At 35.9% G+C, this 27917-nt stretch overlaps 1 protein-coding gene and 1 long non-coding RNA gene across 18 annotated transcripts in view; one reads left to right on the top strand and one right to left on the bottom strand.

The window, feature by feature from the left end:
- Positions 1 to 24: 24 nt before the first annotated feature.
- On the top strand, positions 25 to 27189 carry LOC138354735 (uncharacterized). The gene is made up of 3 exons (XR_011223676.1): positions 25 to 691; positions 7842 to 8002; positions 26995 to 27189. It is a non-coding gene; the product is annotated as an uncharacterized lncRNA (long non-coding RNA).
- Positions 1851 to 27917, bottom strand: part of Br140 (bromodomain-containing protein 140) — a 78436-nt gene continuing 52369 nt past the window's right edge. For all 17 annotated transcript variants that reach the window (XM_069309205.1, XM_069309211.1, XM_069309214.1 and 14 more), the window contains 3 exons: positions 24425 to 24654; positions 17159 to 17301; positions 1851 to 15616 (listed from right to left, as the gene is read on the bottom strand). In XM_069309205.1, the coding sequence (XP_069165306.1) occupies positions 15418 to 15616; positions 17159 to 17301; positions 24425 to 24654 (572 nt within the window). In that variant the 3' untranslated portion in view covers positions 1851 to 15417. The remainder of the gene's footprint in view (positions 15617 to 17158; positions 17302 to 24424; positions 24655 to 27917) is intronic.

Raw genomic sequence — 27917 nt, 5'->3', positions numbered from 1 at the left:
AGAACATATTTAGTCTCCGTGGTGTAGTGGTAAGACACTCGCCTGGCGTTCCGCGAGCGCTATGTCATGGGTTCGTATCCTGGCCGGGGAGGATTTACTGGGCGCAATTCCTTAACTGTAGCCTCTGTTTAACGCAACAGTAAAATGTGTACTTGGATGAAAAAACGATCCTTCGCGGCGGGGGATCGTATTCCAGGGACCATAGGATTAAGGACTTGCCCGAAACGCTACGCGTGCTAGTGGCTGTACAAGAATGTAACAACTCTTGTATATATCTCAAAAAAAAAAAAAAAAAAAAAAAACATCGTACTGTCTAAAGTCGATTATGGCTGTTCCGCTTACCCGTCTGCCTCTCCATCGAATTTTGATTTGGAATTTATAGTTAGCGGAATAAAATTGTTGGGTAAAATAACAATGTAATACAATAACATTTGTATGAGGTTAATATTGTATTGCCGGGTGGGGGAGCGGAGCCCCCTAAACGTTAAACCACAGCAGGTCACAGGAGAGGAGTCCCCATGTGGTGTTTGGTGGTTGTTGTTATAGATTCAGCTACTCGGAACAAGTTCCAAGTAGCACGGGCTATGGTGAGCCCGTAGTGGACTTACCTGGCACAGGAGCGGTGCCCCTTGGTGCTTGGACCGTTACCCCCACTGTGGGCCCTGTTCCCTTTCATCACCATACATATTTTGTGAGTACAAATACATTTGGAATTTTTTGTTGATAGATTTGGATTTTTTTTTTTTTTGTTGGTGGCTTCTTTAACAGTGACATCTGCAAGGTCATTAAGAGCAACACTAATATGGCTAGAAATCCATAAAAATTTAACTTGTCTCACTAAAGTTAAAAAGAGGAACAGTCAGTTTTATATTTCTGCGCGTACTAGTGGCTTTACAAGAATGTAATTACTATGCTATGTATCCTCACAATCCCAATGTACCTTTTTGTATATATATATATAAATAAATAAATTTCAACCACCACTGGAGTGGATGGGTTATAAAGGTAGTGCCAAAGTCATCCATAACAACAAACGAGCAATGATGCATGACAAGTAATTAATATATGATACACAAAATTAAATGGCGCTCCACCATAACAATGTACATCAATGGGGGGTGGGTGACATGGGTAGGTTCCATCAGAAAAATAATGGAGTAGCTAGTAGACTTTGATCCATCCGTAAACAGAACATTAGCACATGAATATGTTAAATTTAAAGGCATTTCATGATTGTAAGAGAGGAAAGGGGGGAGGGGGTATATGTCTTCACCATGCCCCTTACAAAATTTAAGTGGGACCCTAACACACAGGTATGGAAGGTACACACATTGCATGATTCTCTCAGTACACGTCTACAAACAGGTTATCGTTGCAGTAAAATAATGTAATGGAGAGGGAATAGGGCACCCAATTTTTTGTAATTTTAATTATCAGGTGAAATTGCCAAGCCATTACCACTATATATAGGACTGGGAAGGGGGTCAGGATATCCATCCACAGATCCCAAGTACCAGCTATTGGTACTGCTAATGGCTCCAAAGGGCCTCCACTTACGGGCTATTCATGCCCGTGCCCCCTTTTGGGTGGCTTAATCTTTATCAATCAATCAATCAGTCAGGATAATTACGGGCTATTCATGCCCGTGCTACCTCTTGGGTGGCTTAATCTTTATCAATCGGTCAGGATAAGGATTTGGGATGGGGCTGGGGAAAGGAATGGTGCCCAATCACTTGGACAGTCGAGGATTGAGCGCCAACCGGAATGAAGATAGACCGTTGCTCTACCGTCCAGCCTAAAATACCCACCAATTAAGGTATACTTAAGAGTAAGGATAAAGAAAACTGAAATACGGTTCTGTACATATATTCTTAAAGCACCCTAATAAATATGCGCTCATTCCAAGCCGCACGAACACAATAAAGAGCATTTGGCAACATGAGTAAAATATAAAATAATATATCCCAAGACTGAAGGAGATTGTGATACAGCCAAAGCAATATATATGAGAGAGAAAATATAAAAGCAGCCTACAGTCACAATGATACAATTTAGAATTTTGGAATGTCATTCTCAAATGCCAATGATGCTGTTGACCAGACCACACACTAGAAAGTGAAGGGACGATGATGTTTCGGTCCGTCCTGGACCATTCTCACAATTGACTTGATAATGGTCCTGGACGGTCCGAAACGTCGTCGTCCCTTCACTTTCCAGTGTGTGGTTTGGTCAACATTTTCAGCCACGTTATTGTGACTCCTCGCCAGCCAATGATGCTGTTAGCAAGCTTTAATAAAGTGCAAATGTCCTTCTCCAGAATATATTCCAATGGTTCTTATAATGAAAAAACTCAAATTATTTAATAGGGAAAGTTTAACATTATGAAAAATAGCAAAAAGAAAATTTGTAAACACATTATTATAATGAATGATATGCATAATAAATAAATCCAATATTTCTTGAAAAATAATTGTTCAGAAGTATGTAAGACATCGTATACATATTTTAAGGCATTTTCAAGAGTGAAGGATATAGGACCTCACTGTCAAGCATAATACAGGAAGATAGACAAATGTTTATACAAAAACCTCAATTTCTTTTCAACGTGAGAAATAGTGTGCAGAATATTTTCAATAGTGTTAATAATGGCTACTAAATTTCAACCAAAAATTAAATTTAATAAATATCATTCTAGTATCTCTCTTGTCATATTTTTCCAGATTTTTTTTTCTGAAAAGTGTTCACAATTAAACATTATTTTAATGATAAAAAATGGGTCAAAAATAGGTCATTTTAGAATCAAATACTGTATAACATTTGAGCACTAGTAAATTCAAAATATCAAGGCAACATAGTCTTAAGCAAATATCAAGAGGTGCCGAGTTGGGAAGACTATGTAGCACCATTAACATTACAGGATATGCAAAAGGTGCTAAAGATACCGCCTTTTGCATAGTGTACTAAAGTATGAGAACAACAGGTACAAATTTCTGATGTTATAAGCAATTCTTAAAAGAAAAACACTAAGGAAGGAAGGCTATAAAGCATCAAATCACAGAATATTGAAAAGGCCGTAGACAGTGGTGTTCAGGGTGCTAATATGAGACCAGAAAGACCTCAGTTGAGTGACGTCAATCAAGATTCACTAGCTACTCATAAACCTAAAATACAATTACTCGAGTTGTGTACAAATGACAAATTTCCCTGAACATACAAATATTTATAAGCATTTCAATGTTCATTTTCATCATAAATAAATAAAACGTACATGGAAATGTGCACATATGATCGGTTTATGAACATAACTTACAAATACAGTATTCCAATATTCCATCAGGTAATTTGGATAGAATGAGAAAATACACAAAGGCAGAGTGATTATCGTTTTGAGTTACGAAGTGGTTAGCCCAGGTGGTTTTTGGGTGATCCTCTGATAAGCTCTGCCTACACTGTGCTCATGTATTTCAAGAGTTTCTTTTGAATGGTTAAATGATTTTCAGAGTCGTCGATTTTCAACGACTCTGAAAATCGACTTAGGTCAATTTTCAAATTGTTTGATCGGATAACATGTTTTTTAGTCATTAAAATATCTGCAGAAAACAACGATACTAGAATGTGTAGCATTAATATCCAAAATAAGAAAATGGTTGTATAGGGATCATGAAAATGCATACAGTTTTATCCTATTACCCCATATTGTTTAAATATCAATACTATATGATGATATATTTAATTTTTAATGTTTATAAACTTTCATTATAATATTAACTCTTTATTCTGAGGACTGCTGCTTCCCCCCTTCTCCTCATGGAAGTAGAAAATGGTGTAATGAAAATGAACAATAGTACATATTTTACACAGCTTGATATTTCTTGTTAATTTTAGCAAACAATTCAAAATGACACATGCCGATGGTTATGAAATACATACATCTTAACTTACCACAGCCAAATTATATTTATACATGTCTTTGATATCTTGCTTCTGGAAATTATCCAGCATTTAAGAGGCTAGGAGCTCCTTTAAAATCTTTTTCAGACATTTAATTTACCTTAAAATTATTTATGACACTGAAAAGAGTCAACACGATTTCTAAACAATTCTATCTAAGTTTTATCATCACAAGTAAACATGAAATAAAATAGCAGATAAAACAAGAATAATTATGTGTAGGTGGAAGTAATGTGGCAAATCTTAATTTTTCCCCGTACATACTGTATATAATTCCTAGAACTAAATTTTCCTGGTACAGTATTTGCAAAACAAAATTAAACCTGCTCTAATATTTCATGCAAGTGCTGCATCATGGTTTCTTTGATTTTGTTCATACTAAATCTGTCGACGAAATTCCTTCTTTTCCTCATTTTCCAATATACTATTCAGTATATTATGTATACAGTATTACTTTTGATTATGTATTTTACTTCCCGTTCGTTATATCTACTTGAGGCTAATTATAATACACTTGTGTGATAAACTCTGCAAGATGAAGTTATGTTAGAGGAATGTTTTAATTATTTTGAGTAATTATCAAATGAAAGCATCAAGCAAAGGGCTATATTACACCGTCTGCATCACAGAATATTCAAGTTTCTAGGAATCAATATCAGAGCAGAAAAATATAAGACGAGTGATGCCACAGGTATCAGTTTCACCAAGGATTTTATCAAGGGGGGCATACGACTCAAAATGCTTAAAGGTAAAAATTAAAGTTTAATTGTATTAAGTACTATGTGCTAAAAATGATGCAACATAAGCTTTGCCACATTGGTCATGTTATATTACAGTGCATCATATCAAGCATTTATGGTTTACACTGTATTTCATAGTAAAAATAGTTTAAAACCCTAGCAGGTCCCTTAAAACTAATATTATACAGTTTATCTGAAGATTTAGGAACTCACTTTGCTAAATGCACGGGTAAATGCCCTCACTAAAGAAAGGTCATTGATGTGGACCAGTGGCATGGCTATTCTAATCCCAGGCTACTGAAATTTAGTTTTAAGCTTACTTCATAACCATAATCTAAAGAAGAGCAAGACTATTGTCATTAACAAATAAACAAACTGAGAAAATAAGTAAAGCTTGCTTACAAATGAATGAAGATTGGTACCAACCAAGATGTTTCTTTTTATCCTATTGACACTAAAATGTTTATCCAATGCAATATTTTATTATGCCATACTAAATTCCCCAGGGCCAAAACTAACTTTACCCAAACTAATTTTTCTCTTGTAGCTCACTAAAGGCAAGAAAAAGAAGAAAGGGGGAGGGAGGCAGGAAATAAGTGGTGGTATCAGATTATAGTTCATGAGTTTTGCTTCTTGTTAAGTTCGTTAGTGGATAAATATTAATAAATGCACAAGAATGCATTCAAACCTTTTTAACGTTGATTAGTTAGTATAATTCATCTGACTAATAATTTGAATTATACTGCTTTGCATAAATATTGAACGATAAATATTCTTTTAATATAAGAAAAAAGCATGGAATGTCCTTCAGTACTTAAGAAGAAGAATAGAATAATATTGACAAATGTCAGAAGTGTCCAGGCTTACTTCGTTACTTTCTAATGGAAGAAGATTTGAGCAGCTTGCAAAGAAATTATTTATAAACATTTAAATACATGTGCACACTATTTCTCGGTTCAAAGAAAATTCACAGAGTTAATTAACCTCCATTTTCACATCATTTAAAAACAAATTGAATTACATAATGTTTACAATTTTGATTAGCTAAATACAATAGCTATTATAGCTTCTTTAATTTCACACACCTATGATACATAATAACATCTGAATATTTTGTCTGTAATATAATTCCTTTTTTTTTATATAAATTACTTAAATAAAGCTGGGCAGTGACAACATACCTGTACTTGTGATTTCAAGATTGAACCTCAGTGCAATGTGATTACGTGAATTACAGTAAAATCCAACTACTCTGAAGTCCACACACACACATACAAAAACAGTTAACCTTGAATATATTATTGAAAGGGAAATAATTCAGTTTTAATAATTAATTTATTGAGCATTAAATTAAGCACCTTTAGCTGTCAGATGCAAATGGTACTATTGTTAAGCACAAAATTTACCAATCAGTCTGCACCTATCAATGATAATCCTAAAGCATTAACCCTTGGAGTTCCCACAAGTTACATCAGGCTTTATCTGCAAGCACACAGAAAAACAGTATATTGTACAAAAAAGGTTTTAGTGTTCCTATATTATTGAAAACCATGCCCTGAGCATCAGAACAATGCCCCCAAAATTATAAATCACTTTTTCATAGATGTCAGATGTTTCCTGGAGGCTTTAAATACCAATTAGAAAAACCATGTACCAGTAGGAATTTAAAATGTTGCCATGCAGCTAAAACTTCTCAGGATGATATGCACACTAAGGATTAAAAACCCAAGAAATGGTATGTGCATTTTAAGAGATTAAAAGGCAGTATGACATAAAATTACCAATTTTGGAATGGCTATACAGTGATTCCAATTTTACTATGTACTGTATGCCAATTTAAAGAAGCCTAAATATGGTTGATTCAACTGAAAAGGAAACTATACTTTAAGTTGCATGTGAAATCTTACCAGAACAAGCTTGAATCTGAAGATAAAATTTTTGACACCAAGAAAGTTTCATAAAGGGGTCGGCCTACACACTCAGACATTGTGTGTTGATGAACAGCCCTTTTCATGTGCAGGACATTTGATTGGCCCTCAAGATGAGATCCTACTGGTTCCACAGCAGCTCATTTTAACAGTTTGACACTCTACAAAATAAAACTGATTTAGCTATCCAGAAATATTTGAACCTAAGCAACCTAACCCTTTGAGAATGAGTTTGAAAACTCATCAATTTGATGCAATTTTTAATTTCAACTGAAACACCTGCAATTTTGACAAATTAGTCATTCCATTAAAAATTTTTTTAATCAAGTCAGCAGATAGGTTGCTCACAGATAAAAACAATCAGGGCAAGTCAACATTCTGCACCGTAGCAACGGAGATTTTTCAGACATACTTTTGGTCTTAAGGCTAGTACTGTACTAGAGAGATGCTGAAGACTTTCAATCCATCCGATATTGACTACTAGAAGAGTACTGTACTTGTAAACATACTCAAGCCCGTCTAAGCACTAGATATCATCCAGAATGACAATACTGTACTAGACCAAAACAACATAAGATAAGCAATATAAAAGGAACCAGATTCATCAAGAGATATGTCAACTTACCCTGATTGTGCGAGATGTAATCCTTAAGATAATCAGGATTGCTTAGGGAGACACAGTGTGTGGTAACTTTGAAAACTGTAGGTTAAAAGCTTTTTTGTGAATAAAAAAAAATGATGATTACATTACAATTTAGGATTATTGCCTTCTGAATATTAGGAACATAATTACTTTGATTTCTGCTCATCATCTTAAACAGAATAAATCTTAGTAGTATTTTTACCAATACAATAAAATATTAAGGATTTCACAATGCAACAGCCTATTGAATACAAATAAGACTTAAATGACAGCACAAATTATTATGATAAGGAACTCAATATTTACAGAGAAATATCGGTTTGGTTAAGAATTAAGGATTCTTACCTATCACAATCATAAAAAGACATATGCAATTAAAATTATATTTCCCGTGCTCACTTGTGGCTCACTGCTTAATTTTCTCACTATAAAACGATCCATAGAGGTTTTTTTTTCCCTTCGTTGTAACATTTGTCTATAGTGAGGCATCACATTGTCATTAAAAAGGTTAATGCAACAGCCTACTACAGCTTGTTCTGGGAGAGTCGTTTCAACAAAAGTTTGCATTTCTTCCCACAGCCTACACCACTTCCCAATTGTTGAGGAAGGGACATTCTCTGCCTCCTCCTCCCCTGAAGACATTTCCTCAGCTGCCTCTTGTTGCTACTCCTTGTGGTCATTCTCACATGTGCTTTCTTGACTTGAACCTTACTACTGGCTTTCTTGGGACCCATGGCAAGGTATGTAATAACAAATTTTATGTTCAAATAGCCAAAAATAAAAAAAAACTATAATTCTTTACAAAGAATTCAGGCACGATTGTCACTAGGTGGGAGGCACTGGTAAACTGAGGCGCAATCGTCGTGCCACCATGCGCTACGTTGGCTATACGCGTATCAACAAACTCGTTTTCCCGAGGCAACGTTCGTTATCCGATTACAATTTTCCGAAGAAATTGGGCCCGTAACCCAAAAAGTTTATAAATACATAGAGGCATTCATAAGCTGAGGTGTCACTGTACTGTAATTTTAAATTTTGAGTGAGCCTGAGCTTCTGAGCCAGCCAGGTACAATGTCCTTAGCAAAAGTTGCTATTTTCACTCGATACCGCAGCCATTCACTCAATTTGCGACTTTATAAAAAATGCAACTGTTGCATAACTAGAAATGTACAAACTCAAGCAATTCACCTAACCTATTGAGGCCGCTGCATAGAAAACATCAGTACTGTATTATGAAATCGTACTTCCATGTTTATAAATACTCAACCTTTTTAACAGATTGGTTAAATACGTAAAAAATGACGTATTGAGAGAGTGGACTGGTTGAATGGCAATGGTTTGTTTCTTATCTTATAAAACACCCAAGTTTTTATTTGAGATAGTTTATTGGTTATTGGTTATCAAAATAAAGCTCATTTTTTCCCTCTTTCTTATAAGCCAATACATTAACATTAGTTAAAACCCTATTGTGCTTAGCAAAGTTAATTATGCATAAGGTTAGCAACTATCTCTGCACAGCAGTGGTATGACACTACTTGTCAGTACAGCAATAGGTTTAACAACTTCATCTTTTTTCTCACATATAACGAATTATAACGTATTTTATTTCTAAATACTAGTACTGTATAATATTTTCACGAGTGGTTGCAAGTGACATTTAAAATGTTAATATACCTTATTCATTTAAGCATACTCTAAATCCTTATTGATTTTAAGGATCATAATAAATTCTTGGTGAATATACATTAGAAATGTGGTCAACTGGAAGACTGGATGAACCAAAAGGATTGAATCAGGATACAAAAAACTTGTAAACCTTAACAAAATATCGACTTTTATATTAAAATAATATTTTTAAGCAATTTTGCTAAAACTATACACAAAACCAAGTTTTATCATTTGCTCTAATAAACCATAATAATTGCCACCAAAAATATCAAAGATTGTATACAATAGATTATTGTAAGCAACGGAACAGCTGAGTCACACAAGACAGTGAGGCAACATTCTTCCATCATTACTTTGACCCGTAAAGAGGCGGGGTAACAGCTGAACTGCTCTAGCTTTGCTCTTACTTATGGTGCACATCAATAGGTACCATAATTCACAAAAGATGTGGTTCTGAGGAATCCCCAAACCTTCACCTATACAGAAATTCTTGACATTCTAGCTGGAATCACCAACATTACACAGAGACATTGTTGACCGCAGCAGTGGAGCTCGACTCCTCTTCAGCAATGAGGAGGCTCTTCAGGGGGCTGTTCTTCCCCCACATCCAGGCTGCATTAGAGACAGCTAACCTGACCCCTGCTCCAACCAAGACTATGATAAACGGTTTGCGTTCGTTGTGTCAGCACCATCATCTCTGGCCTATTCCTGATGTTACTGCCAATATCAACCAGCAAAACCCAATCATCAAGACTGCAGTATCAGTGAAATCCATAAATCCATTCGGATGGCCGAGGAGATACCACTACCATGTAGTGTCAAAGAGACAGATCAGACTGAAGTTCAGAAAGAAAGAAATTACTGATATGATATAGAAACTGGCATTAATGCCCCCCCCCCCCCAAAAAAAAAAGTGATTCAGTATGGGATTTTTGTGTAAATTGTGAGTAGACAAGAGGCTAATGGCCAAGGAGTGTGAACCAAACTCATTCGTGTCTGACACCAGATTATCAATTATGGAAATATGAAGATCAAGACGAGTGCCATATCGGTTAAAAAAATTTCAACAATCCTGCAAATCTTTGTCCAGAAACACAGGTTAGGGGGTGTTAACATTGATGGTAGAGATAAAAGAGCAACAACTCTCGTGTCTAGCAGTATAAATGGCCCAATGAGAGATGACACTGGCTTTCTTAAAAAAAAATTAAGAATTCCATTGGTACGCAGACAGAACCGAAACTCCAAATTCCACCAAGGAACATATTTTCATAAGATATAGGAGGCATAGTGTGGGAAGGAGTGGACGGCAGCATTAAGAAAGGAGACCAAAAAGAGGGGTTCGAGGCAATGGACAAGCAGCAAGAGCATGCATAACATTCTTGAGAGGCAAAGATGCAGTAGTTGCTCCCCCTTGCCTTGGAAAAGGTGATCTTTTCTGTGTTTAAGTTGCAGGATGGATTGCTCTAATTTACAGGTAAGCTCAAAACCAAGACAAAGAAGGTTGGCTGCCACGGTAATTAACACAACATGCTGGTAGGGTTGTGCAAGGCATGATATTATGGCTGGACCCTTGCCACAAATAGGGAAAAGGCCATTGTGATCCTACAAGCCTAAGTACCAGGACAAACTTTTCAACATGTATCCCACTGACATGGAGAGGGGACATGCTCATGAACATTTGACCCTCTTCCCCGCCCCACGGACAACTGAATTCAGGAGGATTCTACTGTCGAATGTAATTTTAGCAACGTACAAGGATAACCAAAGAGGATAAGGAAGGAGCCTGGCTAGAAGCTGCTTGCAAGGATGGATAAACTTGTTTGCAAAGTGTGTTAAAATTTAGGAAGAATATTACACCTGGTGTTATGAAAAAGTAGTGTGCTGTTGTGGATGACTGATGGAGTATGTTGTTATTTATTTGTCTGTGGTGCTATAGTAGTGCGAATGATATCATGATTATTAAATTAATACTAAGAAACGTTAAAAAAATATATATGTAACATACTAGGGAAAAAGTCGTGCATCTTCTCACTTTTTTGGAAACTTACTGACATAAGACATTAATTGATAAGGCAATATTATTAATTTATTTTGAATACATTCCAATTCAATACTTTGAAAGTTGCAGATCAATATTTAGGTTCATTATGCTCCAAGACACATTATTGCAGTATATTACACACACTTATTCTTGTTTTGGCTCGTACTGAACTGATGCTATAATCCACAAAGTTAGTTTCCTAAAGCCAAGTAACAAGTAAAGAAACCCATGGGCTTTCAGTGACAAAATATACTGTACGTGTAAAGCACTTCCCTTTTTAATATTATTTGCATATTATTTTTTGTTAAATTTGGTACAAAAGTACAGTATCTTCAAAGGACAATTTGACATAATTCTATTTATACTCTTCAATTCTTCCCACAGTATTTAAACTAGTTTTCCCTAAGAATGTAAAGTATTTAAACTAATGTATAGGACTTCAATTAACCACTTATCCACTTACCATTTTCACGATGACTAGCAATGAAAAAGTTTCTCTTATCAATTAAAAGGCATAGTTCCAGTAACTTCATAAATGTATGAGAATCTCTCTTGAGTACCCAGTTCATCTTAGTGGCAGCCAATATGTACACATCTTAAAAAAATAACAAAAAACATTATCCAACCCATTGAAGTAAGCCTATCCAAGTTATCTCGCTGTGGTTCTTACATTTTTCACTTTACGGTATTGTACTGACAATGTCTATTAACGAGGGGCGTTCATAGATACCATGGAAAAGTTTTGTATGACAATGAATAGCAGATTGCACCTCACTTCCTCACTTCCACTGCTACAAGCTTCACTTCCACTGCCTCTTCCTACTCTATTCACCTACCTTTGTGTTTCTATACTCTTCACATAATTAATACATCCACACTATTTTACTCATAATAAAATCAGAATAATACAGAATTGAACACTGTTTAATGATGGGAATTATGAATAGGCAGTTCCTGTGGCGTAGTGGTAAGACGCTCGCCTGGCGTTCCGCGAGCGCTTTGACCTGGGTTTGTATCCCGGCCGGGGCGGATTTACTGGCTGCAAATCCTGAACTGTAGTCTCTGTTTACCCAACAGTAAAATGGGTACCTGGTTGTTAAACGATTTGGCGGGGTTGTATTCCAGGGAATATTAGGAATAAGGACTTGCTCGAAACACTATGCGTGCTAGTGGCTGTACAAGAATGTAAGAACTCTTGTGTATATATATATATAAAAAATACAAAAATAAAATAACCAAATTTTGCATCATATAACAAATGAGAATGGCACGGGGGGGCATGGGAGGCTAGCTGCTCCCTCCCACTGCCACCACCTACGACAACAATGAATTTACTTGCTTTCTTGACAATTAATGTTAAACCATCTTAAATAACATGAAAGACTGGAGAAATAGAATGTGTTAAATGTTAAAATCATAAGTAACACAAATTTTATGTTTATATATGATCTCCAGCCCCATATCTACAAAAGAACGACAGGAAGAAGTGTTGTTTGGTGGCGGCCTGCCGCCATCTGTGCTAATTACCATTAACCAGCCAACAGAAGAAAAAAATGACTAAACAAATCTAAGCTATCAAACCTTAAAATAAAAGATGATATAAATAGAATGCTTATTAACTAAGGAATCATAACCAAACTTATATATATATATACGTGTTGCAAATGATTTATCACCCAACTACTTCAGTGAGGAACTGTGGGTGGCCGACAGCATCATCAAGTCGCTAGCAAAAATAGGCAAATAAACTAAGTTATCTCCTTGAAATAATGTGAAAGTGGAAAAATTAAATGCCTATTTACATGAATCATAAATACCAGGAAAAATATTAATGTGTTGAATACAACTCCTTTGCCAATTTCTAGCCCCATCTTTAATACACCAGTAGTTGAGTTTACCAACAATCTGGAGGTAAGAATAACTTTGAATTAAAGTCATACTATAATAAGTTCTATTTCAGTCATCAGAACATTACAAACCAAAATCTGAATACAAATGTTAGGTTTGTAATAATGTTAAAAAGCGTGGTACAGTATTTCCTTTGTCAGAGCCATAGATTTATAACAAACATATTATATAATTTAGCATTGTGTTATTGGAAACATTAAGTGAACATCAATCATAAGGAGAAAATACTGACACCATACAATGGCATCAAACCGTAACCCTGAACTTAAGCCTGTGGAATTCAGGAATATAAGTTTGATCCCATTACATGGCTTCGATATTTTCTCAGAGATTCATCATATTCCAATAATTTCATTGTGCATCAATCATGATGGTCGAGAGGCACCCACCCATTGCAAATTTATAAAAAAAAGGGGGGGGGGGGAAAAGTAGTTTTACACGCAAAATTAATTAAGCCCTTCTGAGTAAGACTTCAGGGGGCATACACCAACCTCCCTTCAAAAAGCCAGCGTTGAATGTAATGAAACGGCATTTTCTGGGCGAGTCCCGGATGCTCCCCGGCAACTCTGGGGAACTGTAGGGGCTCCCCCCAGAAGAAGAAAAACTCCCAAGGATACTACCCTGCAAGGTTTGGTCCCAAATGGTAGAATAACCTAGAAATAGTTTGCACATCTGAATATATAAAGCCAGTTATAATAGTAAACAAAACCAGTATTAGTTTTAAGGCCTTCTGTAAACTGTAGCGGCTTAATTTATAAACAGGGAAGAACAGCATGTGAATTAAATGCATCAAATAAATGATACTGTATACCATATTTGAGTATTTACACAATGACTTATGTTTATGTAACATGTGGATATGTTTTCAAATAATGCATCACATTTCTCTGCCATCTCTTTCAACAAAAATAATGCAGTAAAATATACACCATTTTTTCAGAATAGTTGGATTATACTTCATTTTGCATTACCTAAACAACAAATTTATTAGGAGCTTCATTCTCAGAAATATTTAAAGTAACCTTCAAGCTTTTTTTTTTTACTTTCATCTTTAGTTGTACAAAGTAAAAAAGAAAAGCTTGTGTCAAGATTAGCTTTGAACAAAGCTAAACTAAAGCATGTAAACCAGACCACACACTAGAAGGTGAAGGGATGACGACGTTTCGGTCTGTCCTGGTCCATTCTCGCAATCGACTTGAGAATGGTCCTGGACAGACCAAAATGACGTCGTCCCTTCACCTTCTAGTGTGTGGTCTGGTCAACATACTTTAGCCACGTTATTGTGACTCATCGCCTGCATAAAGCATGTAAACTTATACACACGTAACAGCTGACATACACAGTCACCACCCATTACCTGAATCATACTTGGAAGCCACTGCCACCCAGGACCTAGTTATGTATCCACTGAGACGTGTATGCTAAACCTATCTATGATCCTCTTAACACCAATGCTAAGGCAGTCTTATAATATATCTTCTAAATTACTGTTAATAGTTAAATAAGATTTTTAACATTCTCATCTATGGAAAATAAAGACTATTTCTAAGTCTGCCTTTTTTGGAGGGCAAGTCTAAAAAACAATTGAATTACATCAAAACACTTGCATTCCTAATTGGATAAGCACATTTTTGATACAATATACTGTTCAAATAATGCATATTTGGCTACCTATAACCCCAAAAGTTTTATTACTTGAAAGATAAGCTACCTATTTTATTATATTGATTTTGTTGCATTTTGTCGAAATAATCAACAATTCAGCTTTTCATTGCCTATATCCCATTCTTCCACAGGGAAATAAACCTATGGTATAAAAATAATGCCGGGTAATTGTTTAGCTATTGGCAATCAACCTGACATTCTAACAATTTTCAAGGTTTGCAATAGTTTAGTAACACAGGTTACTTGAAGCAATGCTATCCCCTGAAAGTTAATCAGAACCAATTACCATCTGCATTTAAAGTAATTTATCAATGGATTGCCTTATCATAAAAATCATGCGTCGCTGACTCGGCTCTCTGTTATAAATAACATAAAATAATTTTGGAATAACTGTGACTAGTTCACCGAACTCTGCACCAAATTCACTGGGAAAGGTACCTCGTGTCATAAAATTCCATATATATTATCATTTGTCTTTAGAAACTATAAAAAGGATTCAAAAGATTAAATCTTATGAGTTGTTGGCAGTGTATACACTTAAGTTAAACATGAAGGATATTGTCACGGGTCAGTCAAAATGTGGAAAAAATATTATTGGTATTCATCAACGTAAATATGAGTCAATATTATGTCCATACCTGTTCTATATGATGATTTTCTTTCTTATACCAATAAGCATATATATATATACTGTATACAGTATACATTTATATATACATTGCAATCAATATACAGTATACACTCCTTATATCATCTTCAACTCTCACAATTACAAAAATCGGTATCACTAATTACCACATACTGTATATAACTATTAAAATCGTCTATATTTCTCCAGTGTTATGCCATCAAATCCATATCACTGTTTAGGCTTCAAGTAGCCTCCTCATTTTCAGATTCTCCACTGAGTCCAGTGTTCTCTCCGGTGACTCGGCAACGATGTAATATTGCTTTTTCATATGCCTTCTTCACGGCTTTTCTTTCTGCTGGTTTTCGGGACTCGACCAACTTGGCTTTATCTAAGGTAGAATCCACACCCAGGGGTTCCAACTTAAAACGTGGTAACCATTGCCTGAAAGATAAGTTGCACTATATAAGTATACAGTATCTTTATCTACATTGGAAGCAGAAAGGTCAACATAATGTCCCTCAAGCAATTTAGCAGAAACTTTCAAGTCTTTCTGTGAATCTATCAACTAATCCACCAAAAATAATACTGTAGTACAATACTTAGAGCAAGTATTGGTAGAATGGATAAAATTAGACTGTTGTACCAAAAATAGTTCATATTTTGTACCACAGTATATGAATACTCCAAATGGCATCCTAAAAAGTGGAACAGTAACTATACACCCTAACCTAACCTGTCCTAGGCCTAAATAAACAATTCTAGACCTAATCTAGGGGTTTGGGCAGTTGCCCCACCTCAACCAAGGGGCGGGAGTTTCAGCAACTCCCAAAACTTCTTGGTATGGTTAGTTTATATTAGCTCTTCAAGTTGTCTTCTCATTATCCCAATTTTGTGATTTAAAATGTGGCAATATCAATTTACCATCACACCATTATTAAACTACACTTTGATTTTGCACTACATATATATATATATATATATATATATATATATATATATATATGTCGTACTTAGTAGCCAGAACTCACTTCTCAGCCTACTATTCAAGGCCCGATTTGCCCAATAAGCCAAGTTTTCCTGAATTAATATATTTACTATAATTTTTTTCTTATGAAATCATAAAGCTACCCTTTTCACTATGTATGAGGTTATTTTTTTTTATTGAAGTTAAAATTAACGTAGATATATGACCGAACCTAACCAACCCTACCTAACCTAACCTAACCTATATATATAGGTAAGGTTAGGTTAGGTAGCCAAAAAAAGCTAGGTTAGGTTAGGTTAGGTATGTTAGGTAGACGAAAAAACATTAATTCATGAAAACTTGGCTTATTAGGCAAATCGGGCCTTGCATAGTAGGCTGAGAAGTGAGTTCTGGCTACTAGGTACGACATATATATATATATATATATATATATATATATATATATATATATATATATATATATATATATATATATATATATATATATATATATATATATATATATATATATATATATATATATATATATATATATATATATATATATATATATATATATATATATATATATATATATATATATATATATATATATATATATATATATATATATATATATATATATATATATATATATATATATATATATATATATATATATATATATATATATATATATATATATATATATATATATATATATATATATATATATATATATATATATATATATATATATATATATATATATATATATATATATATATATATATATATATATATATATATATAATAACTTTCAATTTGTAAACTAAACTTTACTCACTATATATAAAAAATCTCAAGTCCAGCTATTATTGTAATGAGTTGAATAAGTTGTTATGGATAAAGTTTCTGATTCCAGTTCCAATAATTGAATACATCAGTTTCTCTTCAACAGAGATAAATGGTGTATTATCAATAGAGACAATGACTGACAATAGAGAAGAAACACTTACCAGGTCCGCTTGTTATCGAAGAAAAGAACTAGATACATTGGTGATGGGTAGTTGTTGGCTAGAGCAAGCACCTCATCTGGAGGCACAGGGATTGGTACACCATTGTGGAAGTAACCAGTCTTAGGCATTTTGGGGTTTATTATCTGAAACATTTGAGGACAATCAGGCATACAGAACATTAATGACTATGGTGTCGTAAACGTTGGTCGCGCATATTACACTTGGACTCTGCTGATGGGGTACGAAACGATGTCATTTGGGGAGGGGGGGGGGGATGACGGCAAGATTACAGCACAAATTTGTAGGGAGGTTTTGAAGATACTGTAGTTGTGGTTTTCTGGTACCAGTATATATATGTTTTAGTTTTGATGTAGTAGAATGAAGACAATATTGATGGAGAATACAGAATAAACTACTCTTCCACCAACTGAAGGCTTAGAAACTACAATAGTTCAGGGGGAAAACTAAGTTGAGGACATATTTAAGATAGCATGGTTTTAATAGTTTACACTGATAATGGTAGGTAAAGTGGACCAAGTTATAGCAAACTTAAGTATGTATGTATGTGCAAAGTTAGCTGGTGACCAAGGACAAAATACTAATGAGGAGTCATCTAGTCTAGATAGCCACTGTAATGTAAATCCAAAAAATGGATAAAAGTCTATTATGCATTAATGAAAATAAAATACATATCTGAGCAAAGGAAGAGTAAACTTAACTCTGCTAAAACATATGGGATCTTGTAACTGATACAGTCACAGTCGTGTTGTCCGATCAGTTCGGGACAAATTGTTATCGTGAAAGTCAAATTGACAAGACATACAGATTTTTCCTCCCAGTCATGAATATTGTTTATTTTGTCTGAAAATACATCACAATACTGTACAGTTTCACTGAATACTGTAAAATGAAGAGATCATAATGATGTACACAATGAATGACAGTTCAGTAAAATGGTGAATTGTAAAACACAGTACAGTATGTTTATTTGTTGATTACCTGCTGATGATTTTGCGTTGCTCTACTCCAGCAACTTGACCTATGGCTAGCCTTCCCATGGCGATTGACTGGCATGTGAGGCTGCTTTCGTTGCTCAAAGGCCCACATAGCCATCACAACCAGGATGATCCAGTAACCCAGCATTAACTTGCTAGTTTTAACTTGAAAGCTTCCACTGCTGTTCCAGCTACACTTATTATATTTGTTGAAGGGGGATTAAAAAGTAGTGGGTTTCTGATGCTAAGTGTTCTCTAATTGAGCTTAATTAAGGAACCCCAACTTTTTCTTAAATTTATTTTACGTTTACTACCATATCTCTCACTCTAGCATGATGTATTTTTTTAGGTTTGGAACCTGACCTTTTAGTATATACTATGTACATATGATTTCTCATTCTCGTCTTCGCTCCAATGAATAGAGTATAAGTGCTTTCAGTTGGTGCCAGCAGAGGCACACCGTACATTTTCCAGTTCTGCAATCTTGCTTGCCTTGAAAGAGGATGTGAGGACCAAAGAACATTCCACACAATATAGCACCAGTGCTCTGAGAGATACCATCATTGGTGTGGCATCGTTTGTTCTACATGTTTTCATTAACCATGCTATTATTTTCTTGGCAGTTGCTATGCTTTCTTTATTGTACTCTGGACACTCTGTATTGACACAGACTGACTCATAGAGGAATACCTGACAATTAGGGATACTAGGTTAATAGATCAAGGGATGGTCAGCTCACTAATACATCGTACTGGTACAATTAACATCCAAGGGGTTGATAGTTCACACATTACTTGTTAAATTCTTTAGATGGATAGCCCTAACTATGGTTCCCTAGTAGAGGTAAATGAATTGATGATTGTGGCAAAGACAAGTACTTACATTCACAGTTTCACTCAATCTGAGGAAACTTGATGTTTGTCCCCAGAGGTGCCGTACACACACAAAACCTGTGTGAGGTTCTTTGGCATCTTTTAATTTAAATCAGTAATCACAAGTGGATTAACAAGTCATACATCTATTTGTTCCTCAGGATTATCTGTGATAAAATCTTTATTGAGTTCTGGGGGACGTTAGGCCTATTCCTTTAACAGTGGAAAGAAGTTTTGCTTTAATTTGTTTTAGCAGTCATTTTTGTTTTCACCTTATTATTCAAAGTCTACACTGTTGTCAATCCTGGGGAAAAGACCCATTGCAAGTGTTGACCAGACCACACACTAGAAGGTTGTAGCGAGTAGATTATCCCAATAATATACTCGTTCCAAATGCTTTGTTAATATTCCTGTCAACCTTTGGAGATGAATGAGGTGAGGCGTTGCCCGGGCAACACGGTGAGGTGTTGCCCGAGCATATAAGCAGCAGAATAGCAAACATTAACCAGAGTCTACTTTCAAGTGTGGTCTAGAGCAGACACTTGCGAGATACTGTACCGACGCTCAGTGCGCCCAACTCACACCAAAGTATCACCTGTGTACTTCTGTATATTAGACCAAATATATATATAGTATCTTAGTGTCTGTGTTTATTGTCACCATACTTTACGTAACAATAAAACCGTTACAAGGTGAAGGGACGACGATGTTTCGGTCTGTCCTGCACCATTCTCGAATCGACTTAAGAATGGTCTAGGACAGACCGAAACATTGTCGCCCCTTCACCTTCTAGTATGTTTGTGGTCTGGTCAACATTCTTCAGCCACGTTATTGTGACTCATCGCCTGCACCAGTTGCAAGTCGTCGTCATTCATTCCAATCACGTTTCAAGGCTGACTTGCCATGCAAGTGCAATGCTCCATATACAATAGTTGGCTTTACTTGAAGGCTTTCATGAATTTCTTGAAATTATAATGCCTCTGCTCTTTTAGTTATAACAGAGCCTCTATGGTGTTTGCATGTGTATTCAAGTGTACTCGGGAGGTGTAGAGAAGAGAGAGCAGAGCAAAGTGGTACGCTAGGTTACTGTTATCTAGTCGTAATGGCTTAGTGCTCTCTCCTTATAATTACCTACCTGAGCCAGGTTAAAAGTATAAGGTTTAAGCCAGATGACCTCTGCATGTGTACTAAAGTAGTCAGTATTAATAACCTGTCATTAATGGCCAGGGTGACCTGTTTTCAAAAAATTCTGGCCTGGACACTCGTAAATGTCTGTCAAACAGTGTATTGGCATTGGCTAAGTTCATAACAGGTAGGCCTAAGATGTTTGTAACTCTATAAACTGAACTGTCAGCTTAAAAATTTATCATAAATTTATTTTCTTGGGTTTGCTGCCTTTATTTAATGTGTCATATTTTTCAATGGGAAAACAAAACGGCATAGAAGTTGCGTAAAACTAGCAGCTGAGACAGCGTAACAGCCACAAAGGTTACACTGCAGCATTTCGGTCGCAGGCCATACAACTACTCACCCATCCCACCTCAAGTCAGGAGACAAGAGGTGGACCAATCGGACCCCTCAGACAGACTTATCTATCATATGGTGGTCGGACAACACGACGGTGAGTGTAAGTACATTTGCTAAAGTAGGTTTGCAGTTTAGGTCTGAAATGGAAAACAAAGTAATATATCCTGCTCAAATCCTAAGTGATTTAACATACTCCAGATATGGGAACGCAGAGAACAGTATTTGATAGTAATTGCACGATGGACTTATTCATTAAAAAGAATGAAGAATGTATTCTGGGAAAGAAGTCACAAAGTTAAATACATGTACAGTAATCTAAGACAGAAGTCAAACAAATTATATATAAATTGATTTTGTGGTAGAAGTTAAGCAATTAAATTGATATAGAGTACAGTATTCTGAGAAAAATGTTAGAAAATTAAAGATACATTTTAAGATAGAAGACTGTAATCCCTCTATTTACGTTCAGAATTTATTCTTGAAAATACTTTAGAAGACTGTAATCCCTCTATTTACATTCAGAATTTATTCTTGAAAATACTAACTAAAACCTAACATGACATAAATTAAAACTTATTTTTTCTTCCATATGTATCAATTGTGAAGAGAGATGTATTCCTCAGACGAACACTTATGTCCAAAATCAATGAAATAAACATGACAGCATACAGTATTAATTCCATGCGTTCGTTCTTGCTAGATATAGCAGTGAATGTGTGTATAATTACCAAACTGTAATTACAAAAGTGTATTTACAGGATGAGAGCTATGCTCGTAGTGTTCCATCTTCCCAGTACAGAATTTTTTGTTATACCTGTATGACGTTATATTCGAAACTCCTCACTTAACTTGTTCCAATCATCTACCACTCTACTTGCAAAAGAAAACTTTCTATTATAATTTCAGCAACGTTATTTCCTTAGCCTGAATCTATGATCTCTTGTTCTTGAAGTTGCAGGTTTCAAGAATTCCTTTTTGTCAATTTTGTCGATTCCTATTACTATGTTATATGTAGCGATCATATTGCCTCTTTTTCTTCTATTTTCTAGCTTGGCATATTTAACACCTCTAGCCTTTCCTCATGGCTTCCAGAACTAAAAAAACAAGAGCCATTTCATAGCATGTCTGCACCTTTTTCTATTTATTTATGTGATTCTTGAGATATGGGCACTATACAACGGCTACATATTCCAGTTTTGGTCTCTCAAAGGTTGTGTACAGTTTCTTTAATGTTTCACCATCCATGTACATAAAAGCGATTCTAAAGTTGGAAAGCATAGCATATGCTCCTCGCACAAAGTCCTTAAAATGGTACTCTGGTAATATTCTACAATCCAGATCCACCCCCCTAGTTTTCTTTCTTTGTCAGAGTTCTTTCATTCCTTTCCACATAATCTGTAGGTTGTGTGTGGACTATTTTCTCTTATTCCACATCCCATAATATAGGATTTATTTACATATAATTCTATTTGCTAAGTGCTGCCCTATAAACTTAATTTGTTCAGGCCATCTTGAAGGGCCTAACAATCACCTAAGTCTCCTTGATTATCGCCCTGATCATTCTGTCAAAAAAAATTTCATCCATATCAACAGTCTGCCAGTCACCCTGTCCAGTATATTCCAGTTTCCAGTACAACCTTTTTGTGTGCGACTTTATCAGACGCCTTTATTAGGTCCAAATAAACAGACCACCCAACCATTTCTTTTCTGTAAAATCTCATGGCTTTAATCATAAAAACTACCCAGTTAGTAGATTTGTTATACAGTATCTTCTTTTTTGAAAGGCATACTATCAGTCTGTTATTGTATCATTTCTTTCCAGGTATTCAACCTATTTGTGTATACCTGCATTGTGGCTTGATGTGGGGTTGGGGGTGGGGGGGCCGGTGATGTTATTTGAATAGTTACTGAAATAAAGATACAGGACAGACTTTTCATTTGAGTGAGAAATAGGGACACATTTTTCGTGGCTATTTCCTAAACCTTGAGGTGGTTGGGACTGGTTCATTTTTTCTGAGCATTTTCCCCCATTTTCTTTTCTTCCTATTTGACAAATTTGTCTCTATCATGGCAACGCTCCTGTATTTTAAATTCACGGCTTCATTCCAACAATCACACTTCCGTGTCATCCTCATCATCTTGGCTATGCAAGCCACTCACTCCATTCAGCTACGTAAGCTTCATCAATGTCTATACATCCAGTGTTTTTAAATAATTTATATTTCGTTTCAACTTTTGGAAATTTATATTTAGAAAAGGACGGCAAAATAGGACTTAAGGGCTGTAACTCAAAAAGTGGGCATATAAAGTCACTGGATATAAATCAAAATTATGTAAATCGGAAGGACATAAATAAAGGGATGACAGTATACAAATCTGCAAAAATCTACAAAAGAATTATGTATAACCGAAGGTAGCATAAACTGATGAGGAATATTGGCAAATGAGGAAATGTAGGAAAATGATATGAAGTGATTATGGATGTGTACTTTGGTGAAAAGTTTAAGTTGTAGAGTGCATAAAATGGAAGGACAGTGAAATACAAAATTGTACATTTATACTGGGTGTGAAATTATGACTTGTTTCAAGGTTCTGCTTTGTTCCAATAGAAAATTGTTTCCTAACCATTTATTTTTTTTCAATTCAAATGCTTCAAATCCTTCTAGGGGGGAAAAGATTGGGATTGTTAGAGAATTTGTACAGCTTAGTTATGCCCCATTTCCATTACTGTTATGTTTCTCTCCATTAGAGGAAGACACAGGCAACTGAAGGCCAATAGTTATCTAACCGCCAAAATAATGTCACCTGTCTACTGAAGAGATAGTGGGAGGGAGTTCCATAGAGCCTGGTGTTGTTTGTGGAATGAATGAACTGTGTGCAGAGGACCTGCAATGTGGCAGTTAAACAGCAAAGAGTGCACCCTGACAAGCTTCTGTGGACCTCAAATATGTGTGTGAAGCAGCATAGCAACAATGCAAAACTCATCAGGACACTTGCCACTAAAACACCTAAAGAAGGGAAAGTGTGTGAAGAAGTGTCTCAATGCAAGTGTAAAGATGGAAAAGTTATCAATCATTTTACCATTAATTATTCTAAATGCTTACTTTTGGACAGTGTAGAGTTGACTAAGTGCTTCCCTACTGCTCATCCTCCTGTAATTTTAAGAAGTGAATATCTATCTCCCTACATCTTGGATTCCTTGTTTCCTCAGGAAACTCCCCTTACTTGAGGGGGTGCCCCATACAGAATCTTCCCCAGACACTTCAATTGCCTTTATGTGTTAAGATATTTGAAAGAGCATTTGAAATGTTTGTACAAGATTTCTGCATGCTACCTTGGCTATCCCAAAAGTGAAGCAGTCGAGACATGCTTGCACCGAGAAACAAGAACATGAATTTTTCTTTTAGGAAATACAATTTTTTATCATTTTTGAGGCATTATTAGAGAACATGGTGCATAAAGATATTTAAATGTAAATCCATGAAATGGCTCCATGCTTTCAGACTGAAGGACTAAAATGAAAGAGGTGCTGTTTATGAATCCAGTGACTAATCTACCATGTATCTGAGTTTGGCACAGTAGTTGTCATATATTACAACATAATCTATGCATCACTTCAAATAGTAAAACCTCTCTAAACTGGCCACAAATTTCAGCTTTGTACAGACTTTTTCCCTTTTTAAATTTAACCTTTTAAAAACAATTAAAAAACTTGGGTTCCAGAGGTGGCTGGTTTAGAGAAATTTCTCAGTGTTTTCTTTCCATACATGTTATATTTCAGGCATTAGAAAGTAAGGGAGAAACATGGATACTGCACATATACTGGTATGTGAGAACTTTTTATCATCAAAGGATAACTTGTATATTCTCACCAAAGCAGGATACCAAGGGTAGCCACGACACTTGGCCCACACTAAATCGAGAGGCTCCAAAGGTATCTGATCTCCAGTGTGGCCTGAACCAGGCGATTCACCCTCAATGCTCGAATCACTCCCACTTCCTCCTCCATCCGAATCTGTTTCAGAGGCAGTATCATCTTCGGTGTCTGTCAGGCTGGAGTTTGACTCAGAATGGGAATCTTCATCTGTTTCAGGAGGAATTTCTGTTGAAGACAAAAATTATGAAACAGTACTTTCAAGATTTGAATAAGCCAAAAGGTCCTCAAAGTTTTTGTGGGTTTTCTAAATGTCTAAAATTTTATTCCAAATCTTTTTAAAGTGTGCAAACACTGAATTTGTGACCATTTATAATCAAAATTCTTGTTTTCTTTATTCTCTAGTGCAATTTATTCTCTATTCTCTAGCATGCCAGGACATGCAAAATAGCCCCACTGAAGAGCAGAGGTGCAATAGGCACGCTGAGAGAGAACTCGAACAACATTAAAAACCCAAGATGTTTCAACACTCTTCCCCTACCCAAACGGGGCATAACTGGTCGACTTCTCGCAGAGTTCAAAATAGAACTCGACAAATACCTTCAAGGAATACCCGATCAACCGGGCTGTGACTAACACGTCAGGTTGCGAGCAGCCACACCGAACAGCCTGGTTGGTCAGACTAGCAACCAAGAGGCCTGGTCAGAGACCGGACCACGGGGACATTGATCCTCAAAATCTCCAACAAGTAATACAAGCAATTGTTTTAACCAAATCATGTATATATTTATTTTTGAGCATCTCTTTGCTGTTTAACCCTTTATGTCATTAAACCACATCCTGTTCAATCTTGAGTTATCTTGAGATGATTTCGGAGCTTTAGTGTCCCCGCGGCCCGGTCCTTGACCAGGCCTCCACCCCCAGGAAGCAGCCCGTGACAGCTGACTAACACCCAGGTACCTATTTTACTGCTAGGTAACAGGGGCATAGGGTGAAAGAAACTCTGCCCATTGTTTCGCGCCGGCACCCAGGATCGAACCCGGGACCACAGTATCAAGTCCAGTGTGCTGTCCGCTCAGCCGACCGGCTCCCGGCTCAACTTATAAACAGCAGGCCTGGCTGATAATTTGAAACAAGTGACTTGTATAACTATAGTAGTGCAATAGCAGCTGCCTAATAAAACATATCCAAGTCCCCCAAAGTGCCTATTAATAAACAGTAAAAAAGGTTACCAAACAAATACACCATCATTTTGGTACCTTGATTGTATCTTGATGGGGTTGTGGGAGCTCTTGTACTCCCCAAGCCTGGCCGGGGGCCCGGCTTGACTTGTGAGACTTTGGTCCAATGTGCTGTTGCTTGCAGCGGCCCCACAGGCCCAAATTTGGTAACTTTAATTCAATATTTAATTGCCATCCAACAAGTCTCATAAGGTAAGTCATAAACGGCCATTTTGTGCTGCTCTTCATATGTAAATGGAGATGTCAAAGCAGCAGTTCCATATTCCAAGCTTCATGACATCTCTATGCCCCCCGTTAATTTAAATTTTCATAAAATTCCTTACGACTCCAAGAAGGGTATGGCTCGGTCTTGTGTTGATGACACCATGAGATTAAGTTGTAGCCCTCGATGGCTGTACAACACGATGCTGTGATACTTCAATGGGCAAGGGGTATAAAACGGTGGCCTATGGGAATGTATTACAAAGTGGATAATTGCAGAGTCCTTCAAGAAACACCAGTTGAACCACTAAAATTTTAATCAACAATGCTAACAACCAATGCAGTTCATTTTTACAGGGGTTCTAAATTCGACCATCACGAGATTAACGTCTTGATTCAATTAATGCCACGGGGATTTTTATATTTTAGTGGATGGTTCCAAATAGCCATTTTTATTATTTAAGTATTGACAGTATTACATTAATTTTATACCATAATTTTTTTTAATATTTATAATTATGTGATTATTTTATTCTGTAATTTTTTATGGATAAAAAATAACCAGCAGCGAGAACAATAGAATTATGTCAAATAAGTAATTTGCTAAGAACCTAATGAACAAGTTTTATAAATAATTTTTCCTGTTAGAAATGGGTAATACAGGTATAAAATATACATTATGATGGATGGTGATACAAAGAATATAAATCACTGTTCAAAGGATGGAGCAAATAACTATGGAACTCACAAATTTCAGACATGAAATAATTATGATATCTGGGTCTGTATTGGACCATTATCAAAATGTTTTAATGGTCTCAGAAGAACTGAAATATTGTCACATTTTCACATCTCTAGTGCGCACGTTTGGTGTTTATGTACATGATATTAAACTATATCCTCATGGGGTAGCTCATTCAGATGCTTCAAAGTATATAGTACTGTATATAGTATATAGTACTGTACCATATAGTATGTGTATATAGTATGTGTATATAGTATACTGTACATGTGTATATAGTATACTGTACTGTACAGTATATAGTACTGTACCATCTTTATATTGTTGTGGTGAATTCTCTCTTGTTTACAAAATGGAAGTTAAGAAATCATTCTGTAATTTCAGATGTTTAAAGTGGCTAATGAGATCCAAGTTGTGAACATGTGTTAATTACATCCGGGAGGAGGAGGAGGAGTATTGACTTGGTACCAAGGCACTCGGCTTCCTATCCAGTACAGTACTGCTGCTTGGGACAGCTTTCTATAATCGGCTACGTGTTGACCAGAAATTTGATGATCCAGCTAACACTAAAAGTGACCGACTTTTGCAACATAATTATTATACTTGAGGGGTTTATACACTAGAAGCAAAGTCTTTATCCTTCAGCCTTTTAAATGTATATATACATAATTCTTAATAATTTAAGGAACATGACATGCTCTGCAGTCATATTTAGACAATAATGTGTGCGCATGGAATTTAATGTTCCGTACTAAGCATTATAGATGGGGAATGGTAAGATAATGGTGAACTTTTACTACAAATTTAACCCCTCTGTGAGGTAAAAATGTTCACTGTCAATGTTTCACACTGTCAAATGTGACCAAAGAGCCAAAGCTCGACCCCCACAAGCACAATTAGGCGAGTACACTATTATCTTCAGAGGTTCATATTTCCAGAGGACACAGGCTTAATAGATGGTTCCTGCTGAGAATGTTCTCTTTTGGTAGACGAGATCATCTTGTAGTTCAGTGATTAGTGCAGTCAGCTCTCAACCGAAAGGTCCTGGGCTCAATTCCCATCCAGGACGAGACATTTTGTCACGTTTCCTTACACCTCATGCTGCTGTTCACCTAGCAGAAAATCGGTACCTAGGTTTAGGTAACTGTTGTGGTTTGCGAACTGGGGAAGGTCAGGTGCTAACCTCTAGAATGGGGAACATTTTATCACACGTTTTTAACCTGTGTTCAAGTAGGTCTATAAACCTAACACACTCTATGAGCTAATGTCCATTGCATTTACATTACCCTGCGTGTGTCACTCTCATA

This window comes from Procambarus clarkii, chromosome 64 (assembly GCF_040958095.1).
Source record: "Procambarus clarkii isolate CNS0578487 chromosome 64, FALCON_Pclarkii_2.0, whole genome shotgun sequence".
Classification (NCBI taxonomy): domain Eukaryota; kingdom Metazoa; phylum Arthropoda; class Malacostraca; order Decapoda; family Cambaridae; genus Procambarus; species Procambarus clarkii.
The sequence above is the reverse complement of the archived record's forward strand: the minus strand, read 5'-3'. Positions and strand labels throughout refer to the sequence as shown.